Source organism: Aythya marila, assembly GCF_965140915.1.
Source record: "Aythya marila genome assembly, chromosome: 3".
In the NCBI taxonomy this organism is placed as follows: Eukaryota; Metazoa; Chordata; class Aves; order Anseriformes; family Anatidae; genus Aythya; species Aythya marila.
The window spans coordinates 94,649,264-94,668,156 of NC_139044.1; the positions used below are offsets into that span (position 1 = coordinate 94,649,264).

The following is an 18,893-nucleotide window of genomic DNA, read 5'->3' on the forward strand; positions in this document are numbered from 1 at the left end:
GGTCACACTAGAAACCACAAGCTGGGACATACCAAGTGGCCTCCGATCTTTCTCTCTTCTTTTTACCATTTTTCGTCTCTTTGTCTTCTCATTTTTCTTAGGAAGAGGCATTTTCACTGACAGCTTCTTGGACAGCTCTGGGACAACATTTTTCTGAGGAGGGTAAGGGGTTTTTAACGCCTCACTTTGCTAGTGTTTAGAAGATAGCATATTAAAGGGGGGAAGGTTGTGTGTTTGAATGCATTGGTTTGGGACCCTCAATCTCCTTAGGAATAAGTTGTGGTAAAGCAAAAGGAAATTAGGGGAAGGCAAACAGCTATAGGAAACCAGACCATCCAGGGATTTCAAAGTTCAGTAGCTTGGATTTGTTACAGGACTGCTTAATTTGTTTCACTGGTTTTGCATTTCCTGTCACTTATGCACTTATACACTAAACTAGCTAGTGCAGTTTCTGCTGACAGAAAAGTAGTGCTCAGGAAAAAACTTGGGAAAGTGGACATTTTTTAACAGAGAGCTTCAAATGACACATATTTAAATGTGCTCCACAATGATTTAGTGAGGCAATAAACATTAAGTGGTGCATGCATTAAAATTTTTAAGTTACGGGTCTCTAAAAATACATAAAACCACAATATGACTGCCAAACAAATATGCCCTTGCCAGCTATGAAGTTGTGGCTATTAATTTGAAAAGCTATAACTATGTGGCTGACATACAAAGACATCCAAAAGTTCTGGTTTGCTTTTATTCTGTGTCAGGAATCATACAGTGCAGGGGAGATAACACAATTTTATTGCAAAAAGTTGCATTAAACAACGAAGTAGACTGAAGCGCCAGATGCACCTCTGCCTGAACCTGTCTTAAAATGGCAAGCTGCTAGGAGGTTGCTATTCTCGGAGGTGACTCTGATAGCTCTCAACAGATGCAGCTCTGGGAATGCAGCCGGAGCGGGGGGAGGCGGGGAGCAGCTGACCCCTGTGCTGGCACCCAGACATTCGGGGCCCGCAGCTCACGTCAGCTTGCGCTGACACTGACACTTCCAGCACACATGGCCTTCTCCCTCTGCTGCTCTGCACGCAGTCATCACCCGGCAAAAGAAAAAAAAAAATCCTGGTACTCACAGGCAGCAACCATTCCTTTCTATAATTAAATTACCGTTTTGTTACGGGCTGCGGGCTTAAGGGAAAATTGATGTGCTGAGATTTCAGATTGAAGTGTGACTGCATTGAAATATGACTTTTTGAAAATTGATCTGAAGTAGTCCAGATTGTTTTATCATAAAGTAGCAATTCTTCATCTTCTGTCTTTCCTGAGCACAAGGATCACAAAGAATTTTAGCTTGTGTAAATTCTTTAAAAATCAATGAATATATCAAAGAGAAATGCTATATTTGAATATGTTGCTTGCTGATCTCAGCAATTCTGTTTTAACTCTGTTCTTGAAGATCAGCACTTTCCTTCACTGTGTGTTTGCCTACACATATTTTTTGAAATAGGCCCTTTGAGAATTACTTAAGAGCCATCTCATGTTGTGTTTGACAAAAACCTGGGTCTTCATTTCAGCAAGAGCTGAACTTGCCTAGAGTTGATAAGTGTGGTTCAAATCCCTATCTCTAAGATAACTGTGTCAACAATTATTTCCTTCACACATGAAGAACGCATTTAAGGTAATACATTCTACTACAGTTTTCATGACATTTTTTCAGATAAAAGTTAGACATCATCTCTTCTCCCTAAATATCCCCAAAATCCTAAAAGGAAGGTTAAGTTTAAATAGTTTCAGATTCCTGACATTGAAAAGCAAACAAAGGGTCTATGAGTAGAAGGTATTTGCAAATCTGTCATGGGAAACAGAATATCATTAGTCTCATAAATATAAAGTTTAAAGTCTAAAAAACTGAAGGAATTTGGAGCAGATCCTAAATCTAAAATCAAGATAACTATACCCAAAATTCACTTTCTCCTTTACGTTTTATGTTACTCTTTCTTTAAGAATTTCCCCCATTCTTCATATTTCTTGGTCAAACTCTGAATTCACTTACCTGTAAATCTGTATTAGCCCTAGAACAAAGCTGGAGCATATCTTTCCTATGCTTCAGATCTAGAGCCTGGCTGACTTAAATATATATTTCCAAAATTTTACACTCTGGCAAACTTGTTTAAGGTTTAGGAAGAGAATTTAATTCTTTGAATGTGATGACAATATGGAAATATTACTTTTATGATCTTGTTATTAAAAAAATGAATTTTGGAATTACTTGTATTCTTCATAATTTGAGCATCCATTGTTATGAATAAGCAGCCACATTACAATTTAGGACCGTAAAATAGCTTTTAGAGAGGTAGATTATCCCACGAGTTTTATTTTCGTGGCATTTATATGTATTGACAAAGGTTAGCTTTGTTGCATAACCACTCAGATATTATATTTCACAACTGCAGTGTAGCTCTAAACTTTTTCATTTTATTTTTAGCAAGCTCGTGGCTGTAATATTTCATTGCAGTCATGGCACCTAAGAAGAAGAATGTGAAGAAGAACAAAGCAGATATCAATGAAACAACTATCATTGTGGAAGACGGTCCCCTCAGCAAACTAAATGGCTTGAATGGACTCTTAGAAGGAGGCAATGGTTTAAGCTGCATCTCATCTGAAGTTTCTGACTTATCATATAGCCCAAATCTCTTGGAAGGTCTAAGCAGAATGAGACAAGAAAATTTTCTCTGTGATTTGACTATCGGTACCAAAACCAAATCCTTCAGTGTTCATAAGGTGGTGATGGCTTCAATCAGTGACTACTTTCACAACATCTTGAAGAAAGATCCATCCACCCAAAGAGTAGACCTCAATGATGTGTCCCCATTGGGTCTAGCTACTGTTATCACCTATGCTTACACTGGAAAACTTACGCTCTCGCTTTATACAATAGGTAGTATTATTTCCACAGCAATTTATCTTCAGATTCACTCCCTTGTAAAGATGTGCTGTGATTTTCTAATCCAAGAAATCAGTGTTGAGAATTGTATGTACATTGCCAATATTGCAGAAACATACGGACTAAAAACGACCAAGGAGGCGGCACACAAATTTATTAGAGACAACTTCATTGAATTTTCAGAAACGGATCAGTTCTTAAAACTTACTTTTGATCAGATTAATGAACTTCTTGCAGATGATGACTTACAGCTTCCTTCTGAAATTGTTGCATTCCAGATTGCAATAAAATGGCTGGAATTTGACCAAAAAAGAGTAAAGTTTGCTGCTGATCTCTTAGGCAACATCCGTTTTGGTACCATCTCGGCTCAAGACCTTGTCAACTATGTTCAAACTGTTCCGAGAATGATGCAAGATGCCGACTGCCATAAGCTCCTGGTGGATGCCATGAATTATCATTTGCTTCCGTATCATCAGAATACACTGCAGTCCAGAAGAACAAGGATTCGTGGAGGTTTCAGAGTGCTAGTTACTGTTGGGGGACGCCCTGCTCTAACAGAGAAGTCTCTTAGCAGAGACATCTTATACAGAGATCCTGAAAAGGGATGGAAGAAGCTTAGTGAGATGCCTGCTAAAAGTTTTAACCAGTGCGTGATGGTGATGGATGGATTTCTCTATGTGGCTGGTGGGGAAGACCAGAACGATGCCAGGAACCAAGCCAAGCATGCAGTCAGCAATTTCTGCAGGTAACTATTTATTTAAAAATGTTTATTTATTTATTTATTCCATACAGTGCAGGGAGAAGACTGAGCTGGGTTGTGATGTGCGATGTGATCAGATCAGGTACCTATAAGGAGGACAGGGTGGAGGAGGTACGGACGCTATTCCGTACTGAAGTTTGAATGAACAGAAAAATGCAACCGAAATATGTAAGAACTTCACCATGGTTACCCATGCACAATGGGAAGTGGCCAGACTGAGAAAACTTATTCCAAGTGGAGGAAATAAATAGGAGAATAAACAGGAGTTCTAGGAGTTTCTAAGGTAACATTTAAATGCATGAAATCAGGCAAGATTTTTTAAATTTCAGGAGCTGATGATGCCTCACAGAAAGTTCTAAAAAATTCTCTGAGTTATTATAATCTTGCCTTTCTGTGCACCATTCACTGTATTTTTAACAGCTCTTGTACTGCATTTCATATCCTTTGGCTTTTTTATTTATGACGAGTTTAGAAACTACATCATAGCCTCTTGAAGACTACATTTCTATCCTCCAAGGTACTCCAAACAATACCTTGCTTACGATTCTTATCAGTCATCATCTAAGAACCGTACTGGTGATAGCAAGGGCAAAAGAGTCCATAGCCTAACATGCAGCAGTCAGATGAATGGTGCTAGTTATTGATTAGTTCAGGCTAAAAGCTGATGGCACACTGTTGCTTGAAGCAAAGGCTGGAGGTGAGAAAACTCATCGTTTATCTAGTAACAGGCCATGTAACAGACTGTGGACAAGCAATGCCAATATGCAGCCTACCAGTGATTGTTTTTCTGCTCCTGGAAAAGAACATTAAGATAACTTCTCCCAGAGAGGTCCACTAACACACAAAGATAATGAATAAGGAAAATTCTATAGGTCATTTCTGTCTTGTAATCTACTTTGTCAGAAAAATACATCACGTAAAGGAGACGATACTGTTGCTCTCCCAATCTTCTGCCTCGAAGCTGAGCCTCACATTCTCCAGCAAGTTGTGTGCTTGCTGCACACCCAGGTTGTGTGGAGGAGGTGGGGGAATCCTTGTGCTCCACTTGGTGTTCTGGTCCCTCTTCTGCCGTTATCCTTGGCCATGTCAATTCACATCAATTGTCTGTGAACTTGCTTTCAGAGCTACTGATAACAATGCCATATAACAGCTAGCAATTACACTTCACTTTCTCATGGTCTCTTTCTTGTGTGATTCTCTGGTCCCCTCAGCATGCAAAGGGAAAAAATGTATGGGTTTACTAATGCACCTCACCCAACTCCTTTGTCCAAAGGAGTTGTTATGTTCTATTTGCTACTCCTAAATTGCTTGTTGAAATGTCAAGGACAGAGAATATTATTTCACATAGGTTCAGAAACAAAGATATCCTCTCCACATAAATCTTACTTGGTAGGAGTGGCAGGGAAAGATCACTTACCCTTTAGAAAGTACTAAAAATGTGCAAGTATAAATCACCACCTAAATCACTTTTTAAGGCTGTCTGAGTAAATTTTGTCATCTTTGCTGTAGACATAAATTGCAAACATTTTAAAATTTCTATTGTAGGTTAAAATTATTGCTTTCCAATATTCTTATAAGGTTATTGTACAAACTCAAATTACAGAAAGGAGACAGAATTACTTTATTGAAATAGTACTGGATGTGAATAGTACAAACACAGTTTTCTCCAATAAAGAACTAAATTTATTTTTAAATTTATCAGGAGTGCCAGTGTCATTCCGCTGACTTATGCAAGGCTGAAGAAATAGCTGAACACAATAGAGATTTAGCAATCCTCCGCTGCTGTAGTAGTGGGACAGAAGTAGGATTGTAGAACTTACCATAGCTGCACGTGAGATGGTTACCCTCTGTTTTTAATGCTTTCAGATACGATCCCCGTTTCAACACCTGGATTCACCTGGCAAGCATGAACCAGAAGCGTACCCACTTCAGCCTGAACGTGTTCAATGGCCTCCTTTTCGCAGTGGGTGGTCGCAACTCAGAGGGCTGCCTCTCCTCGGTTGAGTGCTACGTGCCTGCCACTAACCAGTGGCAGATGAAGGCACCCCTGGAGGTGCCCCGCTGCTGCCACGCCAGCGCTGTGGTGGATGGTAGGATCCTGGTCACAGGAGGTTACATTAACAGCGCCTACTCCCGTTCAGTGTGCATGTATGACCCCAGCAACGATAGCTGGCAGGATAAGTCCAGCCTTAGCACCCCACGAGGGTGGCACTGCGCCGTGTCCTTGCTGGAGAGGGTCTATGTCATGGGTGGGTCGCAGCTGGGCGGGCGAGGGGAAAGGGTGGATGTCCTCCCCGTGGAGTGTTACAGCCCTTACACGGGGCAGTGGAGTTACGTGGCGCCCCTTCAAACTGGAGTGAGCACGGCCGGCGCCTCCATGCTGAACGGGAAGATTTACCTGGTGGGGGGCTGGAATGAGATAGAGAAAAAATATAAGAAGTGCATTCAGTGCTATAACCCGGATCTCAATGAGTGGACAGAGGAAGACGAGCTGCCTGAGGCCACTGTGGGAGTATCCTGTTGTACTATATCCATGCCCAACACCAAGACAAGGGAGTCCAGGGCGAGCTCAGTCTCTTCTGTACCAGTCAGTATCTAAACCCTGGTCAGACCAGCAACCGGTAAAAATGTTTACCAGCACAGCAGTTTAATTAACCCTTTAAGTAGCATTTTTGTGCTTATGTGGAAAAAAATAATAATAATAATAATTGGCTTTGCAACAATTTTAACAGTGCAAATTGGCCATTTTTCCTGATCTTTAAGACAGGTGGCATGAAACAACATACTAGGGATAAGATGAATTTTCTTAGCAGGAAAAGAGTTAAGCCATAACAGTAGAGAGAATTTTATTCTGTTCCTGACTTTGCCACTGACTCACTGTGTTATCTGTGGCAAATAATTTATTTGTGACTTGGTTTCCTTACCTGTAAAATAGAGATAAAGTTGCTTCAGAAGATTGTTGTGAGGCTTTTTTAATACTGAGTTTTAAACGCTTTCAGAACTCAAAATGAAAGCCAAACATTGGTAGTAATAAATCTCAATATACATTGGAAATGTGCCATGTCATTATACAATTTATCAGTTTTGTTCTTTCCTAAGCATTTTATTCTTCAAGAAACAAAACAAAAAAAAAAAAAAAAGAAAGAAAGAAAAAAAGAAAGAAAAAAAAATTGCATATAACATATACATGCTTTCCTTTTGGGGCAGTGATATTCACAGATTTTTTTTCACAATGTTTTCTCCTTCAGAAGCTAGAAAGAGATCCCTATCTTCTGCCATGAGACCTTTTAATCCTCCTCTCTAATGCTGTAGCATGGCTTTTTCAAGACCTGAATCCACAAAATACTTTAGCTCCTGCAAGCCTTATGGGCAAGTCCCAAGGTCTGCCTTGGGTGCCAAAGACCTCTTCTGACCCCCATGTGTACACCAGGGAGCAGACCGCCACCCTGTCCTCTTCTCTTGCCAGGAAGGCTCTCCTGTTACTCCCAGAGGAAGGTGTGAAGGCCACACAGTTTGTCTCCTGTTCCTTCTCTACCCATCTGTGTAGGAATGTACCTCGGGGTTATCTTCTCTTCTGAGAAGCCAGAAGCCAGGAGGTACCACAAGAGGGGCAAAATCTAGAAGCTGGGTTCATGCCCAGAGGCACCGAGGCTCACGGGTTTCTGAGGGTGGAGAAGATGCATAGAGCATCTCTCCTACTCTGTAGTATTCTGAAAAATTCCCAGTGCAGTGAGGAACAGTCTGAATAAAGACTGCAGGATCTGCCTTTAAGCATAGGGTATGTATATGGAGAACAGTGAATAATGGAAAAGTGGATGAAATCAAAGAGGCTTTCCTTAGAAGTGACAAAGAGGTACCTTAACACCTTTCTTACCAGGTGTAGACACACCATCACCCAAACTAACCTTTTTCTAGACATACTGTTAGGTACCTCCTTTTGAAGCCTCATTTGTATTTTGAGGAGCTCTTACTCAGGTTTTTCCAAAGGCTAGACTAATGCTGTGCTTGTTGAATCCTGTGGAGTTTTCCTGGTGAGTGAAGTCTCTGATCAACTCAGATGATTTTCCAAGAACATTTTTTTCCTAATCTCAGCATGCAGTGGAGGAGTGAAGTATGAAACCTAATCCTATTCACTTAAGCAAAGGGACGTACAGCCCATAATGTCCCCTTAGTACTTGATACCGAGGGAGTGCTGTCAGTACAAAATGTCCACATCCTTCTGTTTGAGAAGGAAAGAGGCAATACAAGGAACTAAGATGGTTTAATATAACCAAAACAGTAGAAGTTCACTCATTTCAACCAATTCATAGAGGCCTCTCATGCAGTTTCCTTGGATTATAATTGACACCTCCAGGTCCCAGTGCCAATGGGAAGGCATACTCTTTGCAGTGTTTACAAGACAGCCAAACTTTCATGTCATTTGCAAAAGAGAAATGCTATAAATTTGTCTGTATGTGCAGACTTCTGTTGAGACAAACATTTACAGGAGTTGTTACAGCTACATACTGAGCATCAGCAAGGAGCATGACACAGTATTAGAGATGATGTGATTCACCTGTCCTTCGGGATTGCACTGCATGGTACTCAGTCCTATTCCAGTTCTGACTTAGAATTCATGTCTGCATCCTGACTACACAAATTTAAATCCCAAATTCTATTTCTGAGTACTGCATGCTATTAGATCATACTGCATTGCGATGACTTGTAGTCAGAGTAGCAGTCATATTGTTTTGATTAATTTAATTTGCATATAGTTATCCTTTGTATTGTCTAATCCAAATAATAGTAATTCAAATCTACAGTCACAGAACAAAACATGGAATTGTATAACAATGTACGATCAATGTGATTTAAATACAGAAATGCTGTTCCTGCCCACTCCAGTCAAAAGCACTCATAGGATAGCAGGGGTTGGAAGGGACCTCTGCAGTTCACCTGGTCCAACCTTTCCCAAAGTCACGACCACATGTTCTATGTGGAAATACATAAGGTGCTCTTTAAAATATCCATCTGCTCCAATAATTTTTGTAATATTGTAATACTATTAGATGTAGTTGCTTATCTACCCAGGTCAATAAAGACACACATACACAAATTCATTTATATCTGTTTAGATACACTAGTTATGGTGTATAGTCATACTACTACTTATACACTAGTGGTTCTAAGATACCCATTAAGATGGCATTTAGGAATTCAATAAACAGTCATTCTGGCCTCAGAAAAATATAGGATAAGATTGTGTCATATGCAAGTGCCACTTTTTTTCCTTTAGGATTTCAGTTCCAAAATGGTATGAGTAGTCAGGTGTTGCTGCACACTTTCCTCTTCTATGAACCAATGCTTCCTCTACATCAACACTGATCTTCTGTTTTTGGATATAAAGTTATTTGCGGATGATGGGCTAAGTGCAATGAAACTATTCTCTTAACTACTTAAAGGGTTAAAAACTTTGGGGGCCAAATCCTTTTCATCTTATTCAAAAAAAAAGTTCCACTGACTTCACTGGGACTGTTGAATAAGATGTATAGGATTTCAGACTCTTGGCCAAATTCCGGCAGAACAATACATAGAGCTGCCTGCCAAAACTGTCATACCCAGAAGGAAGACTGATCTCAGCCCTCACTGCCCTTGGCCACGACAAATCCGTAAGGAGGTGTCCTAGGACAGGAGTCAAGCACCACTGGCCACATGTTGCTTCCATTGCACAAACTAGGTAACACACCATAGGCCAAAAATCTTAGGTAGGTTAAGAAAAGGTATTGTTAGCAGTATAGCACTTCAGTGTGTTATTTTCATTATTTTCTCTAAACATCTGTTTAGGCTTCAACTGCACATTGAGCCAGGATTTGGCCTTTAATATATGGCAATATCAGCTGAACTTAATGTTACTATGATCATACCAATGTATTGAGCTAAGTGTGACATTTTTATGTACAATCTCATTTTGTTAGAACTGTAAAAAGTGGTTTGTATGTTATGTGTTATGGGACAGTGCTCTTCCATTGTCCAGTACCATTTTTTCAGTCTCCAAATGTTTAATAAGAACTATTCATTGGAACTTAAAATATTGTATATGCTGAAAAGAAATTTTAAAATGCAATTTAGGAAGTACTGGACATGGTAATATTAAGTAAAGCAGAATTTCCAACTGTATGAGACACAGGTTGCTAAAACACTATATGGATCTGCTTTAATGCTATATGTATAGAAAAGGAAAAAAAAAGAAAAAAGAAAAAAAAATCTTCAAAATTATGCCTATGCCTATGCATTTTTTTGGTCTACAACATCTGTGTTTCCAAGGAATTCAAATCTGAAAATGATCTTTTTTCAGCCTGTGAATGAAACAGTTTGATAATGTTTTACTTTCTTGTTTAATTGTGCTTGTATAGGTGCATGGGAGAGTGTGTTATAAGGTTGTGTGTGATGGGGTTGCAAAGTTATGCTGAAAGGAATATTTTGTGCATAGTTCTTAATCAAGATGAGACCACAGTTGTTTAATCTCTTCCTGTAGTTAAGCTGTAAGATCATCTATGTATGAGTGAAGAGTTCAGTAAGATAAAGTGCCAACATCCAGCTGATCAAAGACGGAAGTGGACAAAATTAGCATCAACCAAAGCTACAAAGTGTTAAAAAGTGTTCTGTGCTGAGATTTTTAAAAAGCAGTTCTTGCAGGGAAAAGTATGTAATGAATGAAATGACTGAGTAAAACTATGTTACCCTGAAACCTAGATTCATTGAGCCTACAGTTTTAACTCTCAAAACTCATGCTGGGTTTAGAGGGAGTATTTCCCTACTGATGGCTAGGTTTGGTTGCAAACCCAACAGTCATACATGTAATCGTATGAGCATGCAAACCATCTTGAATTCAGTGGGGCTTCTCTTACATACAGTTATTCTTATGCACATATATTTGCAAAGTAAAAAACAAGAACTACATCCATGGGGAGACAAGCATCAATACATGAGGAAGGCCAGCATGGAGGTATTAGACTGATACTCAATATTACCATTCAGCTACCTACTTATCATGCTATACCTGAAATTTTTAGGGACTAGATTTCCCCATAAGGATTGTTTAATTGGGGTTAACCGCTCAGTAGAATTCTGTGTAGGCTCCAGGGACTTCATTATTTTTTGGGCCCACCCAAGCTGGGAGATCTTTTTTTAAGTTCTGAATCTGCCTTCTTGGAGAATTCAATAGTTCCCCTACAGTCTCCTGGCCTTTTTGTAATGAATCTTCTCATCCTTTTGTCAAAGACCTACTTTGTATAAGTAAACAAAAACATTTTAATGAATAGATTTGTATCTCTGACTCCTCCATGCAGGAGGAGTATCTCTTGTCATAGAATCATAAAATGGCTCAGGTTGGAAGGGACCTTAAAGACCATCTAACTCCAATCCCCCTTCTTTAGGCAAGGACACCACCCACTAGATCGAGTAGGCCAAGGCCCCATCCAACCCAGCCTTGAACACCTCCAGGGATGAGGCATCCACAACTTCTCTGGGCAACCTGTTCCTGTGCCTCACGACCCTTATATTGAAGAAGTTCCTCCTAATGCGTAGTCTAAATCTATCCTCTTTTAGTTTAAGACCACCCCTCCTTGTCCTATCATTATCTACCTGAGCAAAGAGTCCTTCTCCATTCTTTTTATAAGACCCCTTTAATTATATTGAAAGACCACAATGAGGCCTTATCCTTTACATTTTCTCTTCTCTTGTCCATAACTGAGTGACTCTTTCACAGTCTACCAAAGCAGATATTTGTAGTGCATGGAGCTGTAGAGCTCATAAAAGCTCATCTGTGAATCTAATGCAAAAAATCTCTTTGCTGTTAGCCACAGTAAAGAAAAGGTCACATTCTGAAATGCCCGTTGGGAAAAAGGGGTGAACAGTGAGTCGCTGGATCTCATCTGAAAGAGTGGCACTGCTCAGAGCTCTGTTCCCAGCAGTTCCCTAAAAAATAAAACACGTGCAATTCAATATAGCTTGAGTGAGAGCTTTACCAAGAAAAAGACTGGTATGAGCTCATTGTGTCAATGGAAATGAAATTTTCAATAACAATACAGGCAGTTGGTAAACCTACGAGGAAGACATAGTTGATATCTGTTGGTAAGAATGGGAACACACACATTTAGATACACTGGATGTTACACTAGGTGCTGCCTTGGCAGTTTTGTTGTCAACAATAAAAGTTAAAAATACAACTTATTTGTGTAAAGCATTTCCCTGGCTTCTGACTGTTCGACATACTGCTTATACAAATAGGTTTTCTAATCACACACCTTAAGGATGGACTGTGATAACACAAGGGAACATATTTCAACAGGAAAATCTATACATGTCATGTGAGAATGTTACTACTTAAAAATTAAAATATGTGGTGCGGCAGTTGTTGTTAAGAGGAATAAACCAGCATGTCAGTATTTTTCATTGTATGCTTTAAATAAAACTGTTGACATGTAGAGCAAAAAAATTATTTTTTGTTGTCACATCAGTTTGAAACTCTGAGACTCTCTTTCTGCCTGGCTAACTCCTGGTTGCAGTTCAAATCTCCTTTGTTTTCCGAGCCCCGTGCTGGTCACTGTTTTCAGAGCAGCTATTTGGCATTTCTGTTAGACCCTGGCTGTCACACCACCGTCACAATGAGCCACACAGGATGACAGTGACGCCACTTTTATCCTGTCTTTTTCATTTTTTCACAAGGACAACTTTCTTTTAACAATGCATTTCACAGTCATTTTTCATCATCAAAATGTCTAAGAAGACATGAAAACAGATGAGATGTCTGATTAGCAATGTAACATGCTTTCATTTTGATTGTCTAAGTCATATTAATTGAAACAAAAAAAAAATAAGTTTCAAGGAAAAAAAAAATTAGTCACAATTCTGAAAAGCAATTAAGCTGTGCCACTGATGAGAGGTTTTGAAGTGGTAAAGAGTGTTCCCTGTGTTTTGACCCCAAGAGCTTGCTTCAAAGCATGATTTGGGATGGGATTCTGTGGAGCATCTAAGACACCCAGATGAGGCTGCTGACCATGAACCAGCACCCCTACACATCTAGAGCAGCAGCTGGGCTCCTTAGGTCGCCTGAAAAGATGTTACCTGACTGCAGGTGTGCTCAGCTGTGTATCAAGCCTGAAGGTCAGGACTCAAGTGTCTGAATGTTTCCCTCCAGAGCTATTTGGCATGTCCCACTAGTCCTTGGTAACTACAGCATTTCAAATGTGCTGAAGCTCTTATGCAAGAAGGTCTGCTAAATTATGCATTATAATTAATATAACTCACTGTAATTACGCTACATAAATCTATCATCAAAATTTGCATTGCTGTTCCCCCCATCCTATCTCAAATCCTAACAAGAAAGCTTTTCAAATGATAAGTGCAAGCATTACATTTATTTCCTTCAGGGAGAAATCTATTCAAAGTGATGATATCTGAGTTTACCACAGTAAATAAAGCAGTGAAAACAGTTCTCAGGGAACAAATGTATCCCCAGAGCTTGCAGCTTTTATTTCACCTGGCTAATGGTGTGGAGCAGAAAGCAAAAGATTCAGAGAACGTGGGCGCAGAACTTCTTCTGCCCAGCAAGCATGAAGTGTTGATGTTTATTGGTAAAGCATTTCCCAGTGATCCTCAGATATTGGCCTTGAATCTTTGATAGTCTCAGATTTGTCTCTTTGTGTGAATGATGTTGCTGGAGAAAAGGACAGTGCTTGGCATAAGGAGATTTCTTTGTATGGAGGCATAAGCTTTAGAAAGAGACCCAGTATAGGATGTGTTATTAATCTATTCAAAATAAAGTTTTACCATTTGTTTGTAAAGAAACATAACCGAGATCGCAGCAGCCTGACAGGGATTATGACCTGTTCTTGTGCAGAATGGGAAAAGCAAGGCTGTCCCTTGACCTCTTGCCAGGGCTGGTAGCACACCGGTCCTGACCTCAAGGAGGGAGTGAGGCCAGTGAGGTACTGCTGTGCCCCCGCCACAAAAAAGCCAAAAAATGTGCTGCTGGCATGAATCACCACTAGATGACTCCTTCCTGAAGCCAGAGAGGGGAACAGGAAAGAAATGTTAAATTTCCAACCTGAACCTCTACAGCATTGCAGCTATCCACGATCTGTTGGTAAGAGCAGAGTAAAATGATCATCTGGGGTTTGCCTGTAAAGGGAAAGATAGAAACTAACAGAGCATCACAACAGCTTAGAAGCTGTCTCTGAATTGGCAGGGCCTTTGTCTTCTGGCTGTAATCTTCAAAATAGTTCAAGTAGCTGGGGTAGAAATGATGTTAAGTAGTGTTAAAGTAAAGAATAAAAAAAAAAAAAAAAAAGTAAAGAATAATGTAGATCATTGCCAGGAGCTAAAGTAAAGCAGATCAAAGTCCAGGGATAATTTTGAGGAAGCAAAAAACAGGGTGCCTGTGTCAAGCCATGGATCTCTGTGATAAAAGCTGCTAAAAATAAAAATAATAATAACTGAAAATAAACCATGGTATAAAAGACAAAGATTTTAAGTAAGTCTTGCCAAATGCATTATTTGGCAGCACCACTAAAGTAAAAAGCATGTAGTAAAGTAAACATTAGCTGTATCCTTTATTTCTTATAGCATTTGCCTTGTTACTTGAGAGTCTGAGAAAACTTACTGTTCTGTATTCCAGATATATTTCAGAGCTTATTATGCCATCATTTTCCTTCAATATGAGTGAAACATTCACTTAGAGGAAGCTGATTTTCCCTAAATAATCCATAATTTAGCTGCAGGTCTTTCATAGATTTGTGGTGTCTGTTATGCCAACTTAAAAGCCTTTGTAAAGGTGTATAAATTGGTATATTTCTGCTTTCTGTGAAATGAAAGACAAAAAATCAGAAGGACATCCTGCATTCCTTACACAGAATCCCCCTGTGGCAATGTGGGAATAGCCACGAGGATCAGTAGGGCCAGAGTTTTGCTGTTAATTAGAAACAATCAAAAGGAACAGTCTGCTTTTATCTTCTTGCTGTTTATGTGTGGGATTATTCTGAGCCAAAGTTACTTATCCAAACTAAAAAAAAATACAGAATAAAAGTCTTGCAGCCTGTAACTCACATTCTTATCATTTAAACCAGGCAAAGAACAAATCACTGCTTCTCATCCTGTGTATCCTAATGTTATCTTTTAAATAAAGTGAAAATGATTGTACAGTGAACATCTTTGTCAAGGCAGCACCCCAGAAGAGCCATTCAGCTAGCACAAACACTGCATTGCTTTCCTGAATTAAAGTGAATGCAGCAAAGTTTGTTTTACCCTGGGTTAATGCCAGTTGGGTGCTTAAATTCCTTCCTTTTAGTAGATGGTACACTGCTTACTCTAGCAGACTGCACTGAAACTTCAGTTAAATTCAGTGTCTGACCCTCATGTGTGTCCAGAGAAGTATCAGAAAGCATGGGCAGGGGACTTGTCCCCTTCCTGCAGGGACTTGTTGCAGCACCCTGTAAGGGACCGGAGCACTGGAGGGCACCAGAAGGAAGGAGCTGGCAGCTCCGTGGTGCCACCGCCTCGGGGGAGATGTCTGGGCCACACGGCTGCCTGTGCCCAGAGGTGCTGGGACACGAGCCACGATGCTGCAGTGACCTTAGGGAGAAGCTTGTCCAGCAGACACCTCGGGACAGATAAGGGACAATCCAGGAGGAAAGCCATAAAACACTTCTTTTGGGCAGAGGAGCTGGTGGCAGCAGTGAAGTGGGGAAAATAGAGGAAGAAAGTCAAAGGCCATAGGTACATCATGTAAAAAAAAGAATATTTCAACAGTGTCCTGCCTGCTTCCCCTCATCCCATGTCCATCTCCTGCCTGCAGACATTTTTGGGTGAGAAGACAGCAACTCAGGAACAGCCCACAGAGTGATGAAATGATCTGAAAAATGCAGGGGGTTATTCAAGGAGGATGAGCAGAAAAATTCTGTTTCAGTACAATCAATACTACACAATAATAAACTACAGAAAAATGCAAGAAGTTTGACGACCATTTCCTGGAGAAAAGTTTTCTCAGCTCCAGCACGAATGCCTGGCCACCACAAGAGAGCATCATCCCCACAGAAAAGAGGACGCTCAGCTTTTGCTGGGGAGGGCGTATGTCTCTTGTATTTTTGGCTCTCAGATTAGGAACTTTGTTCACAAATTCAGATGTGTGGTCCCAACCACCACCTTTCTGAAAGTTTCTCCATCTCCTCTCCCGGAGTTTGTTCCAGTTTGACTAAACAATTAAATATTTATCCCCGTTGCAGAGGGAAGGCAAACAGATTTGTTTTCTGCCTCCCAAACCCGTGCCCTAAACTCTGATCTCTTAGATGCTCCAGGACAACACTTTCAAACACATTTTCTGCTTTCATCCCAGTGCAACATAGATATAGATACTGGAAATTACCAAAGTTTAGGACATGGGAAAAGCAATCCTTTCCCATGCTGCTGGGAGGATGGTGCAGCCAGCAGATTCCTGGCCCAGCTGCTTCTCTGAAGCTCTTACGCTGGTCACAGCATACACTTGAGAGTTCAGGCAGTGAATTATAGCTTGCTATAATAAGAATGCTCTGCTTTCCATTAGATCACACTCACTGGAACAATAGCAAAGGCACTGCGGCAGCCAGCACAGCCATCAGTGACATTTCAGGGTCTCTTTGCTTCATTGCTGGTGTCAGACAAGTTCTGGCAAAAGGACACCTTGGTCGCGTTGTCAGAAGTAACAGACTGGCTCTTCTGAAGGAGAAAGAGAGGCTCCAGGACAGGTGAACAGAAAAACTGTTAAGACTGCCAAAGAATCTTAGAAAAATTGGGGGACTTGGGGAAGATATCATAAATCATGCATTAAAACTCAGTGCAGAACTCTCTCGTGGTGTTATGTGAGTAATAAATAACACCCTAAGCTCTTAGCAGCAGCTTGAATAGTTCTTTATCAAACCACCCTTTGAAACTAAAGATAGGCATGTGTCCAGGGCTGAATTGTTGCAAGGAGTCACGAGAAGGGGACTGGTTCACCCAGCAGAAGCAGGGCACGTTTGGTCACACTAACAGAATTTGGATTGGTTCGTATGAGAAATAAATGTTCAAAGTATTCCCATGTGATCTTATCTCTTTGGAGGGGCAGACTACTTATAAGGGGACAGATAAGTCATGCAAGTCATGAAACTGAGCAGTCGCAGGCATCATCTGTTGGGTAACATAAATGTTTTCATATCTGCCACTGCTCCTTTGGAACAAGCATGCCGAGTGCTGTCAGCATTGCCTTTTAATGCTGCAGTAAACTCAAGGTCAGAAAACACAAACTGTAGGCATCGATATATGTAGATGTTAAACCTCCAGTTATAGTCGGTACAGACAAAGATGCAATATCAGCCAATAACATTCATATCAAGTGATTTATTCAGTCACCCACAAAGTCCTGCTTTAGGAAGAGATGAATTGTTCTTTAGGTTTTATTGACTGTGTTGGCATGACACAAGATTTACCCATAAGTGTCCAGCACTGCCTCAGCACTGGGGAGGTATCTGGGCTGACATCCAGCTGCTCCAAAAGGGTATGGGTTTCCCCTCTAAGTTCCCCTGCAAGTGCCAGCCACGTCTTGGACTTCTGAAATATTTCAAATGGCACCAGCATTTAGGTGACTGAATCAAGCCTCTGATCTCCTCTGGCTGACCCATAGATCTCTATAGTCAAAACACAGCACGCTTATTTATACATACCTACAAACAGACATGTTCATTTAAGAGTATTCATGTTGAACTGGATTCCTCTCTAGATACTGTATATTTGTACCTGCTCTTGAAGGTTTCTTTGGTTTGAAGTTTTGTTTTGAGGCTGTTGCGTCTGTTAATTGCAGACTCCTACCTGCTTTTGTTTCACCCACCACAAGGCAACCTGAACTACCTGCTCAGGGACAGCTTATTTTATTGAACCTTACAACGGATGTGCATGCACACAGGCAGTTCAGAGACTCCTTTCAAGCCTTCCTATATCTGACTTACTCCAAGTGACTGAACACTGCCATCAATCATGTTTTGCAAGACAGCCCCTGGAAGGCAACCCTATGGCAAAGACCAAAAAATAGTCGGATAGCTACAGGTGAAACAGAAATGAAAATATGTGAGAATACCAGACAAAGCAGCAAAGGACAAAGGGATGGTCACTATTGGTACCCAAGGACGTGGCTGGCAGCAGTGGAACTGGAAAGCTCTGAGGGATGAGTTATTCATTTACATCATGACCAGAAGACCTGTGCTTTGACAGCAAGAGGATGGCAACGAGAGTACTGCTTGCAATGTGCCATGCCTCCTTCTGCTGTCCCACCAGGAGGACAGAGATACCCAAAAGGAGGAACCGTGGACCATGGGCAGTACCCCTGCTGGAGATTTATAGAGAATGAAGCTTTTGCAGATGAAAGGGGGAACCAGCATTCACTGTTTGTCATTCAGAGTACAATTCTAAGCCAACTTATGGACAGCATCAACTTGGGACTGATTGCTCCAGTCCATTTGTTTTGAAGTTTTTCTTCCAGCCTGTATGACTTATTTTCATTTTCCTGGAATTAAATGTTGACAAAAACTGCCTGCCATTCAAACTGCTCTTCTGATGAGTCACTGATGCACTCCCTGGCTTTGAGCAAACACCGAGCTATCCCAGTGTTGCCTTTTGAAAAGCAGGGCAATGAGTTATGCTTTGCTGATAATGAAAAAGTGAACATGAATGGAATTATACCCAGAAAGTAAATTACTAAATATTAGTAATTAATGAGCATTAATGAGTGATTCCAAGAAGAGAACATGCTTGTGGGAGCAACTGCCTTTTCACCAAGGCCAACCTTGATTAATGCCCTGCTTTATTAAACGCAGAAAGTCACCGTGACAAAGCACAACTTTATGAAGGTTATTAGGGTGGGGATGACTCTTTTCATTCAGTGATATCACCAGGGTTAGCAGGCTCCTGAGATACGCTTCCTGTGTTCTTGTTCCTTCCTGTGAGATGTTGCTGTTGCCACCGTCTGCCCCTCCCACAGGCATGGCTCGATCCTGCTTCTCAGTCTCCCCATACAAACAACCAAGGGACTGAGATTAACCTGAAAACACTTCAGAGGAAAGTATACAGTGGCCTTATAACAGCCTTCCAGTACCTCAGGGCGGCCTCCAGGGAAGCTGGGGAGGGACTCCTTGTCAGGGAGTGCAGTGATAGGACAAG

General features: G+C 40.7%; 1 protein-coding gene across 1 annotated transcript; it reads left to right on the top strand.

Moving 5' to 3' along the window:
- On the top strand, nucleotides 1-12,219 carry KLHL31 (kelch like family member 31). The gene is made up of 3 exons (XM_082758041.1): nucleotides 1-162; nucleotides 2,474-3,677; nucleotides 5,559-12,219. The coding sequence occupies exons 2-3, from the start codon at nucleotides 2,506-2,508 to the stop codon at nucleotides 6,289-6,291; spliced, it is 1,905 nt and encodes a 634-aa protein (XP_082614167.1). The 5' UTR covers nucleotides 1-162; nucleotides 2,474-2,505; the 3' UTR covers nucleotides 6,292-12,219.
- The last annotated feature ends 6,674 nt before the right edge of the window (nucleotides 12,220-18,893 follow it).